General features: G+C 37.8%; 1 protein-coding gene across 2 annotated transcripts in view; it reads left to right on the forward strand.

The window, feature by feature from the left end:
• The window catches only part of LOC111563996 (activin receptor type-2A), a 59,239-nt gene extending 51,468 nt beyond the window's left edge, over positions 1 to 7,771 (forward strand). For both annotated transcript variants that reach the window (XM_023263306.3, XM_023263307.3), the window contains one exon: positions 1,359 to 7,771. In XM_023263306.3, the coding sequence (XP_023119074.1) occupies positions 1,359 to 1,553 (195 nt within the window). In that variant the 3' untranslated portion in view covers positions 1,554 to 7,771. The remainder of the gene's footprint in view (positions 1 to 1,358) is intronic.
• The last annotated feature ends 2,573 nt before the right edge of the window (positions 7,772 to 10,344 follow it).

Raw genomic sequence — 10,344 nt, forward strand, 5'->3', positions numbered from 1 at the left:
GCCAATTAGTTATTCACGTTATTACTCGACAATATTACATGTAATCCAAATTTTAAACCTATTAAGTGCTTTTTATTTAAAGAATTTTAATTCACTTGACAAATTTAAATATCAAAGGTAGAACCCTACAATATTATAAATAATTAAAATGGATCCAACTAAAATTCAAGACTAAGACCTTCCAATACTATATATAATACACATGAAAACCCTGACTAATGACTAATTCAAATATTAGGATCAAGAACCTAAAATATTATATTTTATTTAGATTTACCGAACTATTTTCTATATTATTATTAGGACCCTATAATATTATTTAAATTTACTTGATTAATTTTATATGTTAAGACTCCACAATATTATTTACTTTACAGCTTTACGTGATACATTTAAATAATGGGAGTAAGAACGTACAATATTATGTATCATTTAAATTTGCCTGACTCATTTACATATTTAAGTTAAGCCTCATTAAATATTATATTATGTATTTAAATAAGATACAAATTCGCATAACTAATTTAGACATGAAGGGTATGATCCTACATTAATAGATATTGTAGAATATTTACTAAACAAATTTAAACATGAAGGGTGACACCCTACAATATTATAAATAATAAAAATGTATCCAACTAGTTTAAAATTCAAGACTAAGACCTTACACTGCTATATATAATATCTATATATATGCCTGACTAACAACAGATATTAGGATAAAACAACTACAATATTATGTATTATTTAAATTTACTTGATTAATTTATATGTTAAGACTCTACAATATTATTTGATGTGCACATTTGCATGATAAATTTAAATATTGAGGGTAAGAACCGTTAATATATATAATTTGAATTTACCTGACCTCTTTACATATTCAGGTTAAATCCCATCAAATATTAGATGATATATATAAATAAGATATTCATTTACATAACTAATTTAAACATTAAGGTTATGATACTACACTAATATATATCATCTTTATTTACACATTTAAATAGTAAGGGTAGGACCCTTCAATTTATGTGTAATTTACCTGGCTAAATGAATATTAAAATTAAGACCAATCCATATACATATATTACAAATTTACGTGACTAACCAAAATAGTAAAGTTATGATCTGACAAGATGGATAAACCCAACAAATCCAGGCAGGAAATAACTTCCAGCAGAACCAGGCTCAGGGAGAGCTGCAGTCTACCTCGACCAGTTGGGATTAGGCAGATGGAAGGTAGGGAAGAATATCAGCGACGCCAGACAACAAATAAGATGATGTAGATGCACCAAAAGTAAACAATAAGATACGATAAACTAATCTTCCTGGCTCTAACGCTGGTCGTCCTTAAGGGTCTGGCCATGCTCTGCGAAACCATCGAGGACTGCTGGGACCACGAGGCCGAGGCTCGCCTGTCCGCCGGCTGTGTCGAGGAGCGAATCGGCCAGATGCAGCGCCAGGCGCCCGTCATCGGCCCGGAGGAGATCGTCACCGTCGTTACCATGGTGACGAACGTGGACCTTCCGCCCAAGGAGTCCAGCTTATGATCAGCCAATCAGACGACGTCGGATGCGGAAACACGGATCAACACGAGGGGATAAACAGTCGACCCTGGTTGGTTGGCTTATTCTTTTTTTTTTTTGTTTTTCTTCGTTTGCATTTTTGTCTTTTTTCTTTTCTCTCTTATTTCTTTCTTTTAAGTGCGGGCCGCTACTTGCTTTTCAGGAAACACCCTGCGCCCACCTCACCACATCAGTTGATATCCACCTCATTTTTGATATGTGTGCCTGAGGAATTTTAACATTTTATCGGTCGAGACGATTCAGGATATTTACCACGACAAACGACGTCACCGTGCTGTGACCGTGCTGGGATGACAAACTCTTTTATCATGTATTGTTTTTATATACATACACACACATAGGAGGGCGACCTGTTCTGCTCGGTTTTCTACGGAGAGAGAAGATCTTGCGGAGAAATTTCACAGAACTCTCAGTGCATTTTAGTGTATAAAAAAAAAAAAAAGAAAAAAAGACGAGCGGCCTGGCTCTTGATACATTTGCTGTTTTCTTGTGTGCGTTTTTTGAAGAAACGACTATCATTCTGCCAATAAGCAACGGCTTCTGAATGTTTATAGTGTAATGCTGCTGTACATAGTGTATTATGGACCCAGACAACTTGGTAATCAAGCTTATTTTAAAGGAGGGATGGGGGAGGGGGGTCCATTTTCAAGCATTACAACGATAAAAACCATAAACCTCCTTCAACCAGGTATACCTCAGTTCAAATGGACACGGTTTAAATTAGTCCCTCTCCCTATTCACGGTCATAGCTCACACTTTCCACAACCTTGGCTCTCCATGACCTCCAAACAACCTGCTGTCAGCCATGACGCTCATGGGTAGTGTAGTCAGCAAAGCCTCGATATTCATGGCCATACACACTGTAAACACAAGTTTCTCCCTGTTTCCTCCCCTTTTCTCAAGTCTCTAGTTTTGCTCCACTTTGATTTTATTGACTTTCTCCTTTTGTTTTGTTATTTTTTAGATTTTCTGATAATGGGATAAAAAAAAAATAAGAACATAGCCCCATGATGAAGTTGTCGTTTAAAGTGATTTTATTTTCCGTTTTGGTTTGCCGTGTCAACTGTCAACGGAGTAATTATCTATCGCTGACAAGCTTAATTTTGGTAATGAGATCTGGATATATGGATTTATATCTCTCTGGATTAGCGCTGGGTACCAGCCAATAATAATTCTTAATATTTGGTATCAGAACCAAGATGCCAAACTCTTGGAGCATCTTGTTCTTCTCATTTTGTGAAATTTGTTGTCTGATTCTTTTTTGAAAATGCACCTGGTCTGTTTATTTTAAGATTTAAAGTGCAGTACCCAGCCCTACTTTGGAATTTGTATTTAGCTGAGCCAGCTTGATTTTGATTTGATTGCACACATCGTTTTTGGGGGGGGGGGGTTTGGATTACTATCAAGAGTTTCTGCTCTCTTTTGATACACCTCAGGAATCTTTGCTACTCACCACCCCCTCGCATCCTTCACCTCCTCCTCATCCTCACCTGTCTCGAACTGGAGTACCTCTTCTCTTGCAGATTCTTACGCTTCCTCTGTCTCTTTCTCGCCTCGTCTCGACTTGCAAAGGTTTAGCCATGCTGTTGTGAAACTTACATTTGAGCTTTCATCTATTCAGTCTGTAGGTTCTGACTGAACTTGTCCCATTTATATATGCAGGTGTTTATTTAGAGCTAAGTCTCAGGCGCCATCCTCCTACCCCTGCACTATTTGGATTTCTCCTTGACTACTGGAAACAACAGGTGAAGTAGAGGTAGGTCAGTGTCTCCCCATGTGCAAAACACTTTGCCTTCAACACTCACTTGCAGGAGCACCGTTGCTGCATCCTGGGCTAAGCACTGCATAAGGTGATTGCAGTTGTTTTAAAGAATTACAAACAAGCCAGTGTTTTTCCCTTCTATTGGAGAATAATGGTGTAGTCACACAATTATATAGTGCTGATGAGTCCCTTTTTAGAAACTGAGTGGAAACATGTTCATATGGGGTAGTGGTGGCTCAGCGTTTTGGACTGCTGATCAGAGGGTTGGAGGTTGAAGCCCCAGCACCAACAAGCTGCCAATGCTGGACCCACGAGCAAGGCCCTTAACCCTCAGAAGTCTAACTTACTAACAGACTGGGATATGCAAAAAGACAATTTGTCCATACCAGATCAATAAAATTCAATAAATGAGTAAATAAGTACTGCGTCAGGGACTATAGCCCTTATGGATGTGTCCAAGTGCCCCATTGCTGTGCTTTTTGTGGATGACATGGTTCTGTTGGTATAGAATGAGATCATGGATACAAGTGGCTGAAATTAGGTTCCTCTTTTGGCCTTAGAGATCAGGTGAGGAGCTTGAGGTAGGGTTGCTTCTGTTTTGTGTCAAAGGGAATCACCAAGGCAGTTTGAGCATCCAATTAGTTTGCCTCCAGGGCAACTTCCTTTGGAGGCTTTTACATTGGGAAACTCTGAGGAAACTCCATGGTAGACGCAGAACTCACTAGAGGATTACATATCTCATCTGGCCTGGGAACGCCTTTGGTCGCCCCAGAGAAAATGAAAAACGTTGCTGAGAAGAGGGATGTCCAGAGTTCCCTAGTGGCTTTCTGCCACTGTGACCCAAGAAAATGGATGCATGGATGATACATGAAGCTAGTGGATACTTCCTTGTCCTTGTAGATCTAAACATCCATCTCCAGAAGGAAGCCAAAAAAATCCTCAACGCAGACTCTAATCAGGGATTGGTGACATTGGTGATATAGCATAATTTTTCTTATCGTTTAGACCCACCTGGCTTTCGGTTGTCAATTTTCACTAAATAAGTAAGTATTAAAGATAAACTGCCACTTTAATGCCAATCATGCAGCGCTAATACTAACGATAACCAAACAATTGCACAGCTAGCTTCAGTTCGGTGAGTCAAGGCGAGGAATCTCTCTTTCTCTCTTTCATCCTGGTGCCATTTCTACGTCTCCACATTAGTTACTCTTGTAGATGTCAGGCAAAACGGATGTATCTGTCGCTGTTGTTTAGGCAACAGCGACATTTTTGAGTCTTTATTTCCTCTGAGGGACATTGAACACTGGTGCCGGCAGACCTGCAGTCTCTCCTCAAGCTTTGGGATGGTTTCGGGGGGCACAGTTTAAGATCAAGTGCTGGTGCAGACGTGGAAAATGTGAAGAAACTTCTTTTCACCAAACCAGTTCACATTCAGGACAGTAGCATTTTGAGTACTGTAAAAGTCGAGGAAGTAAGAACCAAGATTTAGAAGTAAAACACTAAAAAACATAAACTGATTAGGAGTCTCTCGCACAAAATTTGGATAGGGGAGTCGAAGCTTCCGTTCTTTGTGAGCACTTTCATAAACCCAGTTTGATATCGGTAGAGTTTTTGGCATTTGTCTCAAATTCGTACAGAATGGGGCCCAAATGGTTTAATAGAAAGTTATCCTGACTGGCTTGAGGAAAATAAAATATTAACAGGAACTAAAAGGATTCTGAGAGTTAAGATTTGCTGAATAAAGGCAGGACAAGTCCACCAAGTTTAAGATATCACTTCAGCGCTCGATATTGCAACAACACATCAAACCTGAAGGAAGTCGAAGCCATCATCTCGTTATTTACTTACTGTAGCACGAGTACAATATTTGCATTGCTTCCTAATGCTGCTCTGCTGTCTTTTAATTAACGCCGTCTACGAGTCCTCGTGACCAGTCAGGGACGATCAGTACTGCAAACCCCAGCAGCCCTTCAATAAGTACTACCTCACTCGCATGGATTTCTTTGGGGTAGAAAGTGTGGCAAATAAACCAAAACCATAACCAGGTTTCCTACTGTAGAAAAGGGATTCAAAATCTTAAGTTAACATCACTTGTTCCCCATAAAAGCTAAAAAGAAGTTTCCTCATTGTTACCACGATGCATTTTCTGGTCCTATGAAGGGTTTTCATCACGACTGACCAACAGCAGAAGGATATTTTGACACAAACGCACAAAAAAACACACCAGTATTAGCCCCTTTGTTTGCCCTCAAGTTTGTGTCCTCGAATTCTTACCAGTGTTTTAGCAGCCAAGTTTTATAAGCAGCCTCCAGATGTTACCTGCCAAAGTGGCCGCAAGAGTCGACAAACCTCTCAGCCACAGCAAACAGACTTGCTAGCATTTGGTTGGTAGTTTCGGTACTGTAGGTGGACACCGGTGGATGTTGTTGAGTTTAAACTGTGCTCGCGAAACCGACCCAAACCGACAAATACCATTCAGGGATTCAGTACTATGCTTTTCTAAGTTCTAGCAAGTTATATGCAACCAGTGCCGCAAACTACCCTACACTTCTGTAGGACCAGCTGCAGGAGTGACTTTCAATACACAAACACACACACTTGCACACACAAATAACTTGTAGCATTTTAATTTTTTTTTTTTTAAATAATCCGTGACCTTGCATATTGATATGTTGTATTTATTTTTTAATTTTACCGGCCTGAGGTTTTTGGGGATCAGAGCTCAGGTGCAACTCGGAATAAAGTTGGCACGATTTTTTTTCTTTTTTTTTTGGCGGTTGTTGGTTGGGAGGGAGGGGGTGGGTGGGTTGTAATTCAGGAAATACTTTCATTAATTCTAAAAGGAAAAAAAAAAGATATAAACTGTAACATGCTTCTTTCTATTCAGTCTATGGACAAAAACAAAAACGACCGAGAATGAATGTTTCTTCAGACTCCTGGATTCCAGTATTGTGTGTACTTTGATGGATTGAGCCCGGCCCCATGTAACTTTAGAGGGCTTTGCGTTTGGCTGGTTTCGTGTGATTGTGCCCTGTCTTGTAGGAAGTAGTAAAACCAACAAATTGGGATTTCCACTCATACGCCTCTTGAGCAACCAAAAGTAAAGAATTGACCACAAACAAACCTCTTTGTACAGCATCTTAGCTTGTCTTCGTCCAATCTTCCGCCTGATTAAAGCGACCGGAGATGATCCTATCTGCCATTTTGCCAAACAAATCTCTATTCCGACTCATTTAAAGGTGTACGAATTGGTTTTCCCAGCGTGCAGGCTTTACGATTTTCTACCACGACTTCCTCCAGCCCAGCACCTCACATTGCTGTGCATATAAACTACCAGTGAAACATTTGTGTCTTGTTGCCCCGCCCCCTCCCCACACTATTTTACGCAGTCTAGGATCTGTACAGACATGAGAACATAAATACCTGTATCAACTATATACTCTGAGCTGAATCTTTATAAGTGCGTGTTGAACTTCAGTGTTTCCTCTACATTCATTTATACTTTTCTTGTGTTTCGACTCGGCCTGGCTGCATTTAATAACGGCCCCTCCACTAAATAATGTTTCAGTTGAGCTTTGTGTAAGCTAAAAGCTAGAGGCTCATTGGAGTACCTTGTAAGAAAGCACTTAAGGGTTCATCAGCAGAAAACAAACACGACGGCTTTCCTCAGGGAGCCTGTTCGGATCCTCTTGCATTTAAAAAAAAAAAACCTCCTTGAAAGCTCTCTGAGAGCAGTTGCAATACTCCACATGTGACAACACAATCATCCACTACAGGTATTTCATTCCAGCACCTCCTCCTTTTTCCCTACTTCATGGTAAGAATTTTGGAGGAAACATTGAACTCCAGTGACCTCGCCGCTGAGACCGTCTTGGCAGCAAGATAAGTCCAGTCACCAGGCCTGAAATTTCTATGAAAAAGACGAATAATAATGAAAAAAAACACTACAAGCGTTTTTGACCCCACATTTCTCGATGCTCTGGAGTCGCAGCGCTGATCCAGGATCCGGTTTTCTAATCGGTAATGATGCTCATGGGGTTTTTTCAAGGCCAGAAACTTCAGCGGGTTGCGTCTCTTAGCGGTTTCTTTACTCCTGATACGTGTGACTTTATGTTGCCGACTCAAAAAAAATGTGAAAATGGAAAGAAACTAAGGTCTGTAATTTCAAACTGGAAAATGTATGAAGTACAACAGAAGCATCCCGCTGGGTTTTGTTGAGCAGGAGTGAGTCTTTACCAGCTCCAGGGGTTCTCATCCCTTTGAAAAGTATTATGCGGAAGAAAAGCCTTCAGAAACCCGGAGTTCATTATCGCACAGGAGACAGATGTGATCCCTGATCAGCGCTGGGACTCTCAGCTAATGGTTTTTATCAGCTGAAGTGATCCACGTGATGTAAATAAATGTGTTTTTAGATTGTGAATGTTGATGTTTTTCTTTTTTTCTCATTGAATGGCATTTCATGTGCGGTTTGGAATTTCCTGCCAACTAGATTTGGTTTTAATTCAAGGGAAAAATGTTCTTTTTCCATCTCAAATCATCAGGGTCCTTCTGCTCCATCCATCTCTGATTTGTTGAAACTTTTTTGTATCATAAACTCTGGATATTTAAAGTGGTGTCTATGAAATCTTAGCTTGATATACCAAATGTTTTCCAAGATAAAAATATTCTAAAATTGCTCATCGACCCACTTTCAGCAGATTTTTTTGAACATTGAAATTTTAGGCTGTTTGAATGACAATATTTTAAAAAAAATCTCCAAATATGTGACTTGTGAGATATCATGAAAAGTCAAATTAGCAAAAAAAAAAGATAATGCAGTAGTCAAGTAGGGATATTTTCTGATCTAAATGTCACAATATAGAAAACTAAACATATAGAATACTTTGTATATGAAATACTTGGTCACAAAAATGGGATAAAAGGTAATTTTGTTGAATTTTCATATCCGATTGAGCAGGTTTGGCAAGTTGTACAACAAAAACAAAAGTATTTCTGAATAGGCTGATCCTAGTAGAGCAGAGTTTTAAAACGGTTCTCGGAATATTATTTAATAAATCAATATAATCCATATTTTGTGCTATAAATTTCAGGCAAATCAGAGGCGATTGAGCAGAAGTTGCTCTAAAAAAATTTATAATTTGAGATGGAATGACCCAAAAGTCCATTTAAATCCAAATCAAAAACCTCTTTAGGTTGGTTTTTACTTTCTTTTATAGAAGATAGGACAGAAAAAAAGATGCTTTGTGCAAATTTAGACACAGAATTGTCATGTAGTTTGTTCAGCAGGGCAGCACATGTAGCAGAGTCACAGCTGAGCAGATGGTGGTGCAGAGTCAAGCAGTGTCGTTATGGTAAGTTAACTAGTTTTTGAAATATGTTGCTGAGAATTTAATGCTGCAATATAAAGTCCTGCACGTCTATTGAAACAGAACAAAATGACCAGAAGGAGGGAGAACTCAGAAATGTCTTCTGTGCTGCATGACACAAGTTAAACACCAGTAAGTTGAATTTCCTTTATTATTGTAGAAAAAACTGGCATAAATATGTCCCACAGGTGTATCCAACACTTGGATTTATTATTGAATGCATATTTTACTATTTACAGTCTTAATTTGTTTCATATTTACTCTGTGTAAACACAACCTGCAGTTCATCCGAAAGTGTAGAATTTTTGTTGAGTTATTGTTGGTCTCCGCTGAGTCATGGATGGCTTCACGGTTTTACCAGGAACAACAGAATATGTAGTTTTTTTTTTCCCACAGATTCTGTTTACTTCAAATTGGCCAATTTTTAAATGAGAAATGCAGAATTAAGGGATTTTGACGAAATAGCTGGGATTTGCAATGAAATAGAAATGGGTACTTCAGGAACCATTGGAAAACTTGTAAATCCAACAATTTCTGGCCCTGATGAATGGTGTCATTTCAGCATTTAAAAACAAAACAAAAGATGTCATTCAAACCTGTTCGCAAGTTTTGGGGTTTAGAGCTTAAAAAGCAGTTAAAATAAGGTAATTACATTTGACATGGGATTTTTTTTTAACCTTCGCCTAACCAGGTAAGTCACACTGAGGTCAGAATCCGTTTGTGCAAGAAAGACGTGACCATTAATGACCACAATGCACTAAACAAATGTTTTGTTTATATTATCAACCCAGACTGCACCTATAAAGAAATAAGACAGACATGATCTTTAAAAGACGGCAGCATTTATGCTAAATTAACTGAAAATAATGATCTAAAATTAAAATTAGCAGTGTGGTGCAAGTTAAAACGCTAAAAATAATATATCCCTGTAAAACCCACTGTTGCAAAAATACATCAATTTTATTTTTATTATTTTATATATATATAATTTTTTTAGCATATTTCTATTTTTCAGGTATATGTATATAATTTTTTTTGTTTATTTTTGGCATTTTTTTTCTATATTTGGGTTCTTATTATTATCAGTTTTTTATTGTCTTTTTAACACAGCGTGAATAAACCTGTTAACTGCAAATATGTGCAGAAAACTGTGTCAAAGTGAGACAAAAGAGGATAAACAGAACTTTTTTACAACAAAGTAAAACTGACGCAATGAAGTTGTTCCTGCAGAAGTGAACCAGCAGGTGGCAGCAGCTCGACACCTGGAGGCCCAAAATCCTGCAACTTTTCAAGGATTTCAGATGAAATTTAATAATAACTTGAGTTAGAGAGACGAGATGTCTTGTTTGACTCATAGTTCCTTAATACAATATTTTCAAAGATAGTTAAAGCAGAATTTATTAATAATTTGACTAACAGTGACTTTAATGATGTTTAAAGCTAAAATTAATATATTGAGTGATATTTAAGGCCAAATGAAATAATAATTTAAGCTAAAATTAATTGTAATTGTTTTGTCTGAATCCAAATGATGTCATAAAATATTTTATATTTATAATGATATTTAAAGCAAAAGTTGTTCATAATTTGGCTTAAAATTAGATAATAGATATTTTCTCTGATTCAT

The sequence above is a fragment of the Amphiprion ocellaris genome, chromosome 24 (genome assembly GCF_022539595.1).
Source record: "Amphiprion ocellaris isolate individual 3 ecotype Okinawa chromosome 24, ASM2253959v1, whole genome shotgun sequence".
NCBI lineage: Eukaryota > Metazoa > Chordata > Actinopteri > Pomacentridae > Amphiprion > Amphiprion ocellaris.